The sequence below is a fragment of the Clupea harengus genome, chromosome 12 (assembly GCF_900700415.2).
Source record: "Clupea harengus chromosome 12, Ch_v2.0.2, whole genome shotgun sequence".
Classification (NCBI taxonomy): Eukaryota; Metazoa; Chordata; class Actinopteri; order Clupeiformes; family Clupeidae; genus Clupea; species Clupea harengus.
The window spans coordinates 20,010,596-20,025,605 of NC_045163.1; the positions used below are offsets into that span (position 1 = coordinate 20,010,596).

Below are 15,010 nucleotides of genomic sequence, written 5' to 3' on the forward strand. Positions count from 1 at the left end.
TCGGTCAAGTGTTGTCAAATCAGGCAAAAACATAGGCTACTCTAAAATAACACATTTCGATATTTTTTCCGTGATGGCAAAATCATAAAATAAAGAGTCCTCTTTGTAGCGAAAGTAAGAGGTCGTTGTAAAGATATTTACATTGTATTGCCAGCTACAGAGATAAGATGGGTGAGGGTTCGAGGGAAACAAGTGGCCTTTTCAAACAAAAAGAAGAGAAGAAAAAACACAAAGCAGTCGCTTCACTACTGACGTCGACCGCTAATGACGTTTCCTTAAGACCTTCTATGTCATTGGCTAATTTGTCACCAAATGGTGCTCGCTACAGCGTCAACAAAATCCGGTGACTATTGTGGAGATATATTTATATAATATTTATATAATATATATATATATAGAGAACAAATTGATACAATATTTCGAAACTACAAGCGGTTAAACGGTCATGCATCCACATTCTGTCAATAACAAATCCAATCCACACTCACCCACCAAACGTTTTAGATTATTAAAAACAAAATGCGGGTCAAAGCAAAACACTTACTGGCGACATAGCCAACGATCAATGTGACAACAAATAACCCAACAAATTACAAAAACAGATTACAAATGAATTTATCTATTGTGAAATTATAGTGTTATTCTCCCTCGTTTGTGGATTAAACGAAAGAGTCGCAAACCTTATATCCTTAGCTAGCAAACGCCGAGTTTGCCACTTCAGTAGGCTCGACCACCTAGGAATGTACAAACAATAGGATTTATCGTTATTTCTGATTTCCAAGGTCTTGAGAAATCTTCATGAATAGCACGTCAGTTATATACGAGTAAGTTAGGCTGAAACGATAGCAACAGTAAGTACCAATCTAGTGTTACTAGGAAAAGATTAGACTCTTAGCTCGTAAGATAAGTGGAACACTTAAAAAGTAAATATTGATATAACAGAGCGCAAATGACAACATAAGATTCCTTTATGAACGAAGGCTGCTAACGTTACCAATCTTGTGGATTATTCTTCTCTTCGAAAAAAGGGGTTAAGACGATGTTTCGCAATAACAACAAACGGACAGCCCTACATCACTTCAATTGCATTGGGAATAGCTATATGGTCGGATCTCTTTGTCCTAGCTAACGTGTTAGCTGGCTAGCTGGCCTGACTAATTTCCTCTGTTCAATTGTTGTAGCATTGCTAGCTGGATAGCTACATACCAAGCTAACAAATACACGACCGCCCGGCGTCCTTGTATAAGCTACGCGTGTTAAATCTTTTGTGTGGTCTATCCTTACAGAGAAAATCAATAAACACGCAGAACGTTCAGGGTAATAGGCAATGTGTGGCCACGAATGGCCGAACAAACAACGTATTTTGCTTAAAAAATGGCCACAGAGCATAGCAAAAATCCCACTCCGACGTTTGCTAGCTAGCTGCCCTCTTCAACTAGCTTATCGGGGAACAAGCCAACAGAGTTGCATAATAAAACCGAGGAGAATAACATGTTTTTACAAACTACAAATGATGATGGCTCACGAATGAAACCATCGGAAGCTAAATATATCGGTTTCTTTACATTATACAGACCAAGTTTATGTTTGTAGACAAGATTTGTTTTTTATTACCTGCCAACACGCTTCACTCAGCCAGCAGCAGATACGATCACGTGACTCACCGCGCCACCGTTACTGCTTTCCCTGGATCCGCGAGAAGAGTACACCAATCCACGCACGCGCTTGAGTTCATTACCCAGAAAATAATAACACAGACCTCTGATGGAAAATAGCCCTACCAATTATTTTTTGGCAAGACTTTGACTCATCCTACGCTATGGCTACCCATTCCACGTCTAAACACCAATTCGAATAATACATATATTTTCACATATTTTCTTCTAAGGATGCGAATTCGAGGTAAGAGTTGCTCAAGATGTGATGCGCAGGGAGAGCTCATAAGCATATCTCATATGATGGAATTTTGCATTCCACAACCCAGAGAATCCGGTAACACATTACAAAAAAAGACTCATGGGTGCCCCCTAGTGCTTAAGGAAAAAAATATTTTAGACTGTAAAACAACCTTCATTCCCGTCTGAGACGCAACAAAACACACATAGCAACAGGTTCAACTGGAAAAAATACATCAATAGAACTTTATTCATTATTTTCTTTCCCCCCTTAAGATTTGTATACGTTGTTTCCTGATGCTGAAATTGTTGATGTACAATACCTTAGACTCGGTCATCTGTAAAAACATTCATGAAATGTGTATAAAAAAAAGAGGGCACCACCTAAACAAGTTAGTCCACACACACGCACACACATCCTCAGACAGTTTGACAATTTTTCAACTCCATTTCTCCCCCCCCAAATACTTATACATACACATTTATATATAAAATACATCTTTAAAGTGATGGTTAATTAATATATATATGATCGTACTCGTGTTCATATTCATTTGTTGCTGTTCTAACATTGTGATGGCAACTCCATAGAAAAGTCCACGTTTGGGGAAAGACAGAAAACATAAGCCTGCCTTGGTCTTTCACAGAAAGACTGCAGAAAGGCAACAGAGTCACTCACTACTGCTCTACCAGCTCAGAGGGAGCGGAAGAGTAAAAGGAAAATGGAGCAACAGAGAGATGGAGAGACATGTACACTTTTCCCCTCAAAGGGGGAAGGATCACCAAATGCAACTCTAAAAAGTTATACACCTCCAGTAGGGCTGTGAGCTATAATATTGAATTCAGAAAATAAATAAGAACAATAATAATATAATTTGAAAAAAAATAATAATAATACTAATAAGTGAATCTTAAGTCACACAAACCGCCAAGTTAGAATTTAAAATAAAATAAGCATTCTGCAAGACTATCTGCAGAGACAACATAGGACATGGAAGGAGCTTAACAGTCATTGTTTCATTCCATCATTAGAGGAAAAAAAAATAACGAGTCCCACACAGACTGGCTTTGTGATGTCTCTCCTTTGATTGGCTGGTTCCATAGTCACCTCCATTTACAAACTGGGCAGTTTTGCTGGGCTTTCTTCATGTGCATCTCAGTCTCTGTTACAAGGTCCCATCTTAGCCCCCTCGCTCATCATCTCCATGGACATCCATGTGTCTGTATCTCTCTTCTCTCCGCCCGCCTCCCTCTCCGTTTCTCTGTGTCAGTCCATCACAGACAGAGAGCCTGAAATGCCAGAGGGTTGGACAGGTGCCTCTCCAATAGTTCAGACATGTAGACATAATAAAGACTGCTTCTCAAACATAGCTGGACAACTAAGGGAGAGAAGTTCTTAGGGAAAAAATGTAGTTTATATATTTGTGTGTGTATACATGTGTGTATATATATCTCTGACTAAAACAGAAACCAAACAGTTCAAATCCCTGGGTATAACTTAAATGATTAATATCTCGTAGTGTTTCATTTATTACAAAAACAAACCTAAACAAAAACCTGACAAAAACATTGGCGAGTACAGCTGATGACCGGCGTGGCGTCTTCGGCATCCTGCTGACTCACAATCACTTGGGGGTGGAAGTCGGTCGGGGTGTGCCTTCCTGAGAGGAACCCATTCTGTTCTGAGGAACTCACACAACACACACCATTTCTGACAGCTGTGGAGGGAGAGGAGGGGGGGGCGGATGACTGCGGTAGCCAGAGAGGCGCTCCAGGGTGGAGGAGCGGCAAGCATGATCCTGAGGGCCGATGACGGGGACATGGATGTGTGAACGGCTTGAGACGGTATGAAGAATAAAAAAAAGAAGACGTGTGAGGCAAACGAGGCAGGGACCGTAAGCACCATCTGTGGCTAGGTGTGCGTGTGTTTTTTTTTTTGTCCGTGTACAGGGGAGAGTGGGTTAAGGATATGTGTGTGTGTGTGAGTGAGAGAGAGAGAGAGAAAGAAAGAGAGAGATAGGGACATGTACAGGGACAGAGGGGCAGATGGAGGAAGCTAGCTCCAGAGGCCAGCGTAGTTTCCATGCAGGCCGGAGCAGAGGGGCCCGCCAGCTACAAAGAGCTTGGTGCCGGAGGCGTCGTAGCAGTGCGTGTACACCGCATTAGGGAAGGTGCTGATGTCTGAGAAGTAGCTTCTCCACGTCTCGTCGTGATTCTAAGAGAAGATGGGAAAGAGATGAATGGAGTTGTCAATTCTCAAAATATTCCAAGGCCTTACAAAAGAAGTTCTACAAGATCCATGTATTCTAGTCATGATGGGTTGTGTGCAAAAGCTTAGAGAGTAGAGGAGCTTGGATGGTCAGAGCTAAAGTAGTTAGGGGGTTTTATGACATGGCTATATTCCAACTGGTCAGTTAAAGCATTCTGAATAACTGAACTGAAAGCAGAGGTATTATGACAAAATGTGTAATAAGCCTCAGAGCACACAAACATAAGCACATATACGTACATACAAGACATAGCTTAATTATTAAACAACAGGTTACACAATAGGTTACAATGAAAAATAACTATTTTGTTAAAGGAATGTGACTGGTGAAGTGTATCAACTAGCTCAATTTGGTGTTCAAGGCATCATGTGCTTGCATTAATGGGCTTTGGATTGACAGAATGAGATGGTAGGATGAGCTGTACAAAACACAAATGATGGGAAGATGATGGGAGTACCACATACCAGCCAGCCCCTGCCCGTGCTGAGCTTGAGGATGCTCTCTGCAGGCCGCGTGCGGTAGCCGCCCGGGCAGCCCACCGGGCAGCTTGGGTCGTCCAGGAAGCGGTGGGCACGGATATCGTAGAACAGCAGTGATCCCTGGCCCGTGCCCACGGTCACAATGTGTTCATAGAAGCTCACAGAGCGTATGCCTGCCGGACACACACAGACAGATTTTCAGATTTTTGCAGGAAATCACAAAGGATCCTGAGCTTTTATACGTTTATGTCTTGTGCTCACCAAAAAGTTTAGTCAGATATTTTACTCAATTTTTTCAGCATTTTAGAACAATTTCATCCTATAGGACACAATAGTTATGTTGTGTCAGGTCTTAACGAACCAATTTTGTTTTACATTTTTGTGTGTGGGTTTTTTTTTATCCTTTAAGCCATCTACAGAGAAAAGCACTATTCTGACAAAAGGCTTTGACCTCTCTCACCTCACTTTTGTTCATTATTCTCATCAGTTTATTTGTCTTGATTGATTTGGGTCTATTGTTATTTGTTGTGACTGCAGGCTGTGTAATGCTTTCATTAGCTAAGCCATGAATTAGGGTATTTTAGTTTAATGATGTTAGCAAAGGGGCTAATGGTGCCACAGGAAAGGCGTGAAGGGATCAGGCGTGAAGGATCATGCGCTTGTGTACATCTCCTCCCGATGATCACCATTCACACTCACATCAGGATTAAAAGCAAGCCATGGCAGCTGATGCATGTGCATACTGCTGCCATTCCTTGCATCTTGGCTAAACTATTAATACATCTGTCAATTTAAACCAAAAAAAACACATTCCCTTGATGACAAAGTGAGTGTGAAATGAAATCGACTAGCCTTCAGCCTTGACTAGTCAGTCACGGGCCTGAATTAGATTACATTCTTTTCAAGTAAATGTTAAATAGGATTGATTTCTGATGCTTGAATATACCAGCAAAAGGTTACTCTTATTTCAGTGTCAAACTCACACCAGACCTGTCTGGCTCAGCTTCAATAGTGAGGGAAGCAATCACCGACAGAAGTGGCTAATGGAAACTTACCACTGCCACGCTCCCTTGAACTGACGGATTTGATGTTCGTGGGGACTGGCGTGGGTCTAGGAAGGAGACATGGGCCTGAGAGCCAACTGCATACACCGACCAGTCAACCCCATAGGCCAGACACACATTCTCCTTACAGTGGGTAAGCTTTGTGGAAGCTCCTGGAAAGGAAATGCATTTTAAAAAGAGCAATACTTGAATAAACTAAACACAATACGATACAATAGCAATTTAATACAAATTAAAAAAAATCTGAAAATACATACAGTGGGGAAAATAAGTATTTGAACCCCTGCCGATTTCGCAAGTTTGGCCACTTGCAAAGAAATGTGTGATCTATAATTGTAATAGTAGGTATATTTTAACAGTGAGAAACAGAATATCAACAAAAAAATCCAGAAAACTGCATTTTATAACATTTATGACTTAATTTGCATTTGATGCAGAAAATAAGTATTTGAACCCCTAGCAAAACATGACTTAGTACTTGGTGGAATAACCCTTGTTGGCAAGCACAGACGTCAGACTTTTCTTGCAGTTGGTCACCAGGTTTACACACATCTCAGGAGGGATTTTGGTCCACTCCTCTTTGCAGATCCTCTCCAAATCCTTAAGGTTGCGTTTTCAATGGGAGGGAATGAGGGAATGAGGTTCAAGCCCAATATTCCACATTACATGGCCCCATCCAAAGTCCCCTCGATGCAGTGGAGTCGTCCTGTACCCTTGGCAGAGAAACAGCCCCAAAGCATAATGTTTCCACCTCCATGCTTGACGGTGGGGATGGTGTCATATTCAGCATTCATCCCCCTCCAAACGCGGCAAGTCGAGTTGATGCCAAAGAGCTTGATTTTGGTCTCATCCGACCACATCCTGTCTCCCAATCCTCCTTAGAATCATTCAAGTGTTCATTGACAAACTTCAGACGGCCCTGTACATGTGCTTCCTTGAGCAGGGGGACCTTGCAAGTTCTGCAGAACTTCAAACCATTACGGCGCAGTGTGTTGCCAATGGTTTTCTTGGTGACTGTGGTCAGCTGCCTTGAGATCATTCACAAGCTCCCCCTGTGTAGTTCCGGGGTTATTCTGCACCTTTCGGATGATCACCGATACCCACGGGGATATCTTGCATGGAGCCCCAGACCTAGAGCGATGGACAGTTGTTTGGTGTTGCTTCCATTTACGAATAATCGCACCAATAGTTGTCTGCTTCTCACCAAGCTGCTTGCTGATGGTTTTGTAACCATTCCAGCCTTGTGCAGGTCTACAATCTTATCTCTGACTTCCTTGGTCAACTCTTTGGTCTTGCCCATGGTGGTGAGGTTGAAGGTGTGAAGTATGATTCTTTGGACAGGTTCTTCTTATACATGTCACCAGTTGAGATCAGGTGTACCTTGTTAGGCCTAATGAGGACTCATCTGTGTGCTTCTTGGGCACATAACTGGTCATTGGGAGCCAGAATTCTTGCTGTTTGCTTGGGGGTTCAAATACTTATTTTCTGCATCAAATACAAATAAAGTCATAAATGTTATAAAATGCAGTTTTCTGGATTTGTTTGTTGATATTCTATTTCTCACTGTTAAAATACACCTACCATTACAATTATAGATCACACATTTCTTTGCAAGTGGCCAAACTTGCGAAATCGGCAGGGGTTCAAATACTTATTTTCCCCACTGTACAAAGCAATACACGCCCCTATCAACACACAACGCTGAAATTAAAATCAGCCACAAACCTTGCACAGGTTGTCTTGTGCCTTCCAAAGGTGGAAGTATCCATCTAACGAGACAGCACCAAGTTCCTAAGGAGACAGGTTAAGGGAAGGTAAGGGAATAACTTTAAACATTTATATTTATATTTACGTCAGTCATTAGGTGGAGGGGGCTTAGCAGGGTATTAGCCATTAGTGGGGGGCACTGACCTTGTGGCTGTTGTTGAAGGCCAGTGCGCGCACTTTGCAGTTGTAGGGGTTGGTGTACTCCTTGGGGATGTCCTTGAGGGCACGGTGGGAGATGTGCGTGTAGCCGGGCACGCCCTCCTCGTCTTCACGCCGCTCTGCCTGGCTCAGCACGTCGTCAGACACCTCCCACAAGCCCATAGACCCGTCCCGCGAGCCTTAAGGAAGACACAGGTAGCCACAGGTAGACATTAAAACGCATGCTCAGATTTACATGCTAAGACACACACACACGCAGACAGGAATACATCAGGAAAACCATGCATTTATTAATCATTCATGGCTAGGGAATAACAAAACAGTTACGGTGTAAGAGGAATTGGTCTACAACCTTTGCTTGAGCAAGGCAGGATTCACATTGCAAATATCAAGTACGGACAGAGGTTTTCTAGAAGCATCCATTACCAAGCATCAGTCCACAGTTCACTGATTCACCAGTGTACAGAGTATCGTATTCATATTACCATTGAATTTCGAAAGACTTTCATACTCGATGTGCTCAGATAGCGCTTCATGGAAATACCCACTAATATCATTCCCAGAAACTGTCAGCTCGTCACTTCAAATGTCTATAAGGCAAAGACGCTGCAAAGCTGAAAACTGCTTACCAGATACAGCCATGCTGTCACTGATCCAGGCAATGGAAAATATCCAGTCATTATGGCCATCCTGAGAGAGTGTGAGAGAGTGAGAGAGAGAGAACCATGAATAGACATGCATAATGGACATTCCGGTCATCACACTCATAGACAAAACCATGAGGGTGACACTGTCCTAAAGCACAGCGACTTCATTCACTGTCACCCTCACATCATGAATCAGTGGCCATTACGAGAGAAAAGATTGGGAAAGAGAGAGGGAGGGAGAAAGAGCTATTTAAAGTGGATGTCTGGCATCCATACACAAAAGAGGGATACATTATGGTAAAAGACTAGACAAGGCCGATGAAAGTAAGGAATTGACAGAAACTTAGGAAAAAGACAACAGAATGAAGGGGAAAAAAAGAAAACAGTTCTAATGGCATGACTATACGGAAAGATAAAAAGAAACATTCAGTCGTGGAGATAATCATCATCATCATTCATTCTCTTTCTACTACATTAGATAAATGAGGGCTGGAATAAAAATGCAAAAGCATGATGGATGGATAGACAGACAGACAGAGGGGGGGAGGGGGGGAGAGAGAGAGAGAGTGTTTGAATGTATGTATACTCACGTCTCCAACACAGACAGGGTCTAGTGTGGGCAGCCTGTAGATGGCCAGACTGTTGGGGTTGTCGCCGCCAGTGGCCAGCAGCGTGCCTGAGGGGTTCAGCTCAATGGCATGGATGCCGCAGCCCTGCTGGTTGTCCAACGGGGAGCCTGAGCCGGGCAAGAAGGAGCCAGGCAGGCCCCTCACCCCCAAGGACCCTGGCGCACGCCTCTCCCGGTCCCGCAGCATGGGGATGCGCGTGATCTGTCCTGTCAGCACATCCACCACAAACAACTGGGAGACAAAGATGGGGGGGGGGGGGGCACAGAGAGTGTGAGAGAAGGACAGAAGGTAACATCACAACCAGTTTATTCTACACTCTGATACCCTATATCTGTAATGTTTGTGTGGCTCAACCGGTAGAGCAAGGTGCTAAAAACATCAAGATCATGGGTTTGGTTCTCTGGGAGCACAAAATGATAAATGTCTTAAGAGTATTTTAAACCAGTTAATTGATGTGTCCCTGAGGGCTACTCGAGAAAGAGTGGTTAACACAGCCTGGCAGAAACCCTAAACTTGGAAGTTCACGGTCACGACTTACTCCGAGTTATCAGTTCCAGAACATCGTTTTTTTTTTATTTGATTAATAAACTCTGTGACTCTGGGAACAACTTACTGATTTTTTTTTTTAAACCTGGGTAATGTTACCATTTTGCCTATGATTACAACACAAGTTAAGCTCCTCAGCCAGTGCCAATGTATTGTTATCCCTTTATGATTCCATTTATCCAATGGCTAATATCCTTCTTCCATAACGTAATTAAACAATTTGCATTTGATTTTTTTTAGCATGATACAAGCGTGTAGACATTTAGCCAAAATGGACCTACGATACTATGATGAAGTTAAATGGAACACTTGTTATAGTAAGTTAGCCTATTATGTCACTTGAGAGGGCGGCAAATGCCAAGCTCACTGAAAACAACAGAAGGGCAGTCTCTCTTTCTGTCCAGACCAAAAAGAAGAAAGAAGGGCACTCTACCAAAAATATTAATATCTGGCAGTTATTTTGAGTTAAGGGTCTATGCCATCCTGACATACGGATTCCTAACTTACCTAAGGGCGGTTGTGTAATAGCTAAATTAATATCCTGAGATAAGATAGGTTATTAGTTAGTAAAGATATTTCTGTAATACCAAAAATCCTAAATGTCACCCTAAACTGATATGAAGCCCCTGTTGAAGAGCTGGCCCTTAGCCTCAATAATGGGCACCCAATTATAGACAAGATTCATGGGAGGATGTCATCAAAGCCATCAACTTCCCAGGACCACAGTGACTACATAAATTGTGGGATAATAATACCTTGTCTTGTATTCTCATGACCTTATTACACATTTTACATGTTTTATTACTATTATTAAATCACCATTTTAGTATACAGCATGGAATCTTATTTGACTGTACTAGCGGTCTGCTCTCTTTGTCAAGTATATCCTGGCACCACTTATCTTTGTCTAAACTGACTGATCACTTTAAAAGTTCAAGATGTGACCCCCATACAGTTTTAAAGTTGCAGTAAGTAGCTCATGAAAATAACGTCGTCATGTTTGCTAAAACTGTAACTATGCCCTGGCAGTAGTACATGACAGATAATCTGTGAAAAAAATCAGATAAAAAAAAAATTCATGTAAAAAATGTAAAAAAAAAAATCCTCCACTGCAACCAAATCAAAACAACCAGTCAGAGCTAGGAGTGTCTGACGGTGTGCCAATCAGACACTGTGGGCAGAGCCAGGAGTGTCTGACGGTGTGCCAATCAGACACTGTGGGCAGAGCGAGGAGTGTCTGACAGTGTGCCAATCACTGCCCGTGCACACACTGTGGGCAGCACCCCTCAGCACAAGTGACTAAACCTGACTTTGCGGAATGCCTCTGTGGTGTATTCACCACATTGCATTTGTGTTGCTAGCCGTGTTACTTGTTAAAAACGATCACACACACCCACTCTTAAAGAGAATATATAGTCCAGATGAAGTGTTGCCTGAAAAAAAATTACGTAAAAGCAACTAAATCTGTCTGCTAGGGTGTCGGTGAGCTTGTTGTGCATCAAAAGTTTTGAAAGAGCGCAAACGTTGAAAGTTTGTGTCACTAATCTGATAGGACGGGAAGCGATTTGATGGAAGTTTTGCCTTTGCCACCTGGCTAATTAATGTTTTTTGTCTCCTAGGTATATAGAAGTGCGTTGACTTAATGAGTAGTCAGGGAGATATATTTTCAATGTTACTGATCGTTTAGAAACTTTAAAGAGGAAAATGAGCCATCCAGGACGGTTCGTCGAGCTTCCATGACCAATACGACTTAAACTTAAACGATTTAGATAATAGGTAGCCAAGTAACCGAGTTGCCAGTTTGTCAACAACTACAGACTATAAAAGACCACAGGTGTCGCCCCCTTCATTTTTGTTGAGTGTCGCCTGGACTTTAAATTGGCATTTACTGTCTGTTAACCATGCCCCACCCTTCACCCACCCACATCTCGTCTTACACACAACCACTTACCGTATTGCACTTGGTCCCACACACGACCTGCCGGTGGTTGAGCCACTGTGAGGCGAAAACCTTGTTGAGGCGGCCGAGGGAAAACTCGCGCTCGCTCAGGATGGCGGGCAACCGGGCTGCAGCAAAGCTACGCAAGTTGCGCTGGAGGTGCCACTCATGCTGCTGCTGTGGCCGGAACTCGCGCCCACGTAAGGCCCATACCACTGAGCGGCGGCAGCGCCACCACTGCTGCGCGTGGCGCGAGCATGCCGACAACCGCGCCCGCTTCTGCCCTGCACCAGCACTGCCCAGCCCACCTGGAAGAGAGACGAAGAGAAAGAGGAAAGAAGGTAGGTTAGGTAGGTGGTAACAAACAGTTGAACATTGAACTTATGAAACCGTGCTCGTCAATACCACTTCTGTCTTGCCAACCAAATAAAATGGGGGGACAGGGCATACGTTGTCAACAATGTCAGCAAAGGCAGAAGAAAACCTAGCCAGCCCAGCCATATATGACTTGTGATTTGTTGATGTCATATTTTTAATTTTAATTTGCTACAATTTCAGGTACAGGGCACCTACACATATGCGTTGCGTTAACACTTAACTGAGGGTGTGTCCAACATTGAGAGCGTGTTGATGAAGCCTTTGCTAATGCAGACGTTAAAGTGAGATTGTCACAACCAATCAGACCACTATGAACACTGAATTGCATACCTCTGTTGAACTTTGCTAGCAAGGCGTCTTCTTTGTGGGGACTGAGCTTGTAAGATGCTGATGTTAGATAGTTGGCTGGCAGACACCATACAAATCACCTCAGACGTATTTTTTTGGTTACAACAACTTGTTATCAGATTGTACAGTGTTGTACATTTCTCAGTAACTTTTTAAACACCGAAAAAGCCAAACCTATCACATTTATAAAAGAAACATGGGTGTCTACGGAGTTTGGTCCACCATCTTGCTTATTTTCTCCATTGCTTGAGGGAGCTAGCAATATTTGCATATACGATTTGACCGGATGACGTCTGCCTGGAATACATAACGTGATTTGATTGGCTGGCCCTGCGCTGCTGCTGAACTCACAGAGGCAATGATATGATGATCCCATCACATATCTGGGTAACAATACGATTCTTTAATTTTATGAAACATTAAGTAATGCAATTCGATTCTACAATACATTGCGATGTATTTCTCCCAGGTGCCTTATAAGGAAAATAACACACAACTCAATTCATCTCACTTGAATGTTGAATTTACTGCTGTGAACAAAATTACCACATATTTCAACTCTGCTGCTTTCAAACACATTGTGTGTGCCGTGCGACTACTATACTTTTTGTGAATAGTACAAAATACCAACTCAGTCCTTCATTGAACACACACTCACAACAAATGTGAGTGTGGAGGATAACTTGAACACCTACTTACAGGCAGAACATTACAGTAATTTCTGTGAATAGAATAAAAAAAACTAGAAAATAGAATTAAATGCATTGAGAGTTTTGAACACATTTGTTGAAGACTACGTTGTATGTGGAATACAAGTATTTCCAACTCAACCTTCAATAAACACGTACACATCAGTTGTGGCCCAATCTTGCTATTTGCTAGCTATGGTCTAAATACCAATTCACTTCCCACTAGCTTGGGGAATTTAAGTGTACAGCTATAACAATACAGAGTGGTTATCTGTTCCCGACCATGTCCCTGATCTATTTACACTATGAAAAGGGTCAGCCAGAGATCCTGTCGTCAGCTTGGCTTTGTGTCCGCAGACCTCCACCCTGACATGGTGAAGTACAGTGACCAGCGACCTTCAGCCAACCAGCATACTCTGATGAGGGGTGGGAGGAGTTCCGGCAGTGAGACACGTCTGAGTCATTAGACAGCCCCAGCAACGATAACAGACAGCTCGTTCTTGCCATATTGATGGGGAGTGAAACCCCAACAATCCTCACTGCGTTTGACATAGGCATTATGCCAGTCTTTCTAGGGCACTGCATAGGGAGAAATGGATACTAACGAGAAAGTAAAATCATTGCAAATTAGTGCTCGATACTCCACAGCAGACTGTATTTTTAAAACCATGTCTAGCAACCTGGTTTAACTCACAACCAACCTGAAGTTACACAAAAAGGAGGCAGACAAGGGTGTTGAGTGACAGCATCGATAGCTGGATCAGTCATGGTTGAAGCACTGTGACAGATGACAATGGCAGCCATTTTGCTCATGTCATGCCGATACACCTTGAGCACTCTCTGAGACAGAGCATCTTGTGTGTGTAAGAACACAAACACACCGATAAACACTTGCACGACACACACACACTACAGAGCCTAGTCTGTGAGGTTCATCCCATGGGCCGATAGACAGTGCTTACTGACCCATATCCACCTTGCCATGTAGGTCAGGGTAGGATCTTAGAGTGTGTGTGTGTGTGTGTGTGTGTGTGTGTGTGTGTGTGTGTGTGTGTGTGTGTGTGCGTGCGTGCGTGAGTGCACACATTTGTGCACGCGCACAAGCATGCTTACTATGACTTCAGACAGGGCTTAAGATACAATGGCATCAGCCAGACATAGTACACACACAGCTCGTTTATAACAAATTGAAAGGTATATCAAAATGGCTATAAATGTAGGCTATTTGACTACAATTATATAAATGCTATAAACTTAGACCTTCCCCCAGATCTACAACCCAGAATTCTCAATATTTTCTTGTGAATACAATCCAGATCTGACACCATAAGTCTGTAAGAATCTGCTAACACAAATGATTAATATAGACGAGCATTGCTGTATGGTGTTTTGTAAATACAGCAATGTGTGGTATGCTAACTAATATTAACTAACAAGAACCTAGGCCTAGTTAAATAGAGCTTACAGATGTCCTTTATGTCCTAAATATCAAGTTGGTTGCAACTGATAAATTAAATACTAATTACATGCTTATAGATGGATGAAGATGAGTCAATTGTCCTTTTCCTCCATGACTGAAAAATAGAGTCAAATTCTCAGATACTCCAAGCATGCATTTCCATTTCACTGTACAATGTAAGCACACCAGAAAACAGCACATTGATATGGCTAAAACCATAAACTGGGATTGACATTATGCAACCCCCTGTCAATTATACTCAAATTTCTAACTAGTTATATTGAAGTTACAATCTTAACATAGCCTAACAAACAATGCTGCTGACAATCACCGAGTGCAATCTGTTGAGAACAAACAAGAAACTCTCTTCTGAGAATGCTCTCCGATAGGGGCACAGTTTGACTTCAGCATTTGGGTGCCACGTTCCCTTTCAAGTGGCAGTCAGGCGGTACTTGTGTCATATTTTTCTCTCGCCAACCAAGCCCTAAACTGTGTGACATCTGTCAGCTTTATAAAGTGGTAGAAATATTTGGGCTTTACATGCCCAGTGCGGGGTCTGCCCAGAACCTGATTAGCTGCCCACAGCTCTGAGGGAAGCTGAAGCAGGGGAGAGACTGACTGTGAGGTCACGGTCACATGACAAATTTAAAAGCATGCATCTGCTTTCCACCATCATTCTAGTGCACAGGACGGGACAGATGTCAGTGCAGAGTCAGACCAGTCAATCTACAAAAAGTATAG

At 42.7% G+C, this 15,010-nt stretch overlaps 1 protein-coding gene across 1 annotated transcript; it reads right to left on the bottom strand.

The window, feature by feature from the left end:
- Window positions 1-2,973: 2,973 nt before the first annotated feature.
- Window positions 2,974-13,780, bottom strand: dcaf12 (DDB1 and CUL4 associated factor 12). Its single transcript, XM_042709436.1, is given in 10 exon segments — window positions 2,974-4,110; window positions 4,630-4,817; window positions 5,700-5,742; window positions 5,745-5,857; window positions 7,430-7,499; window positions 7,620-7,813; window positions 8,264-8,324; window positions 8,872-9,141; window positions 11,408-11,703; window positions 13,777-13,780. Coding segments are annotated over 10 exon segments (1,398 nt in total). The 3' UTR covers window positions 2,974-3,951.
- Between the last annotated feature and the right edge of the window lie 1,230 nt (window positions 13,781-15,010).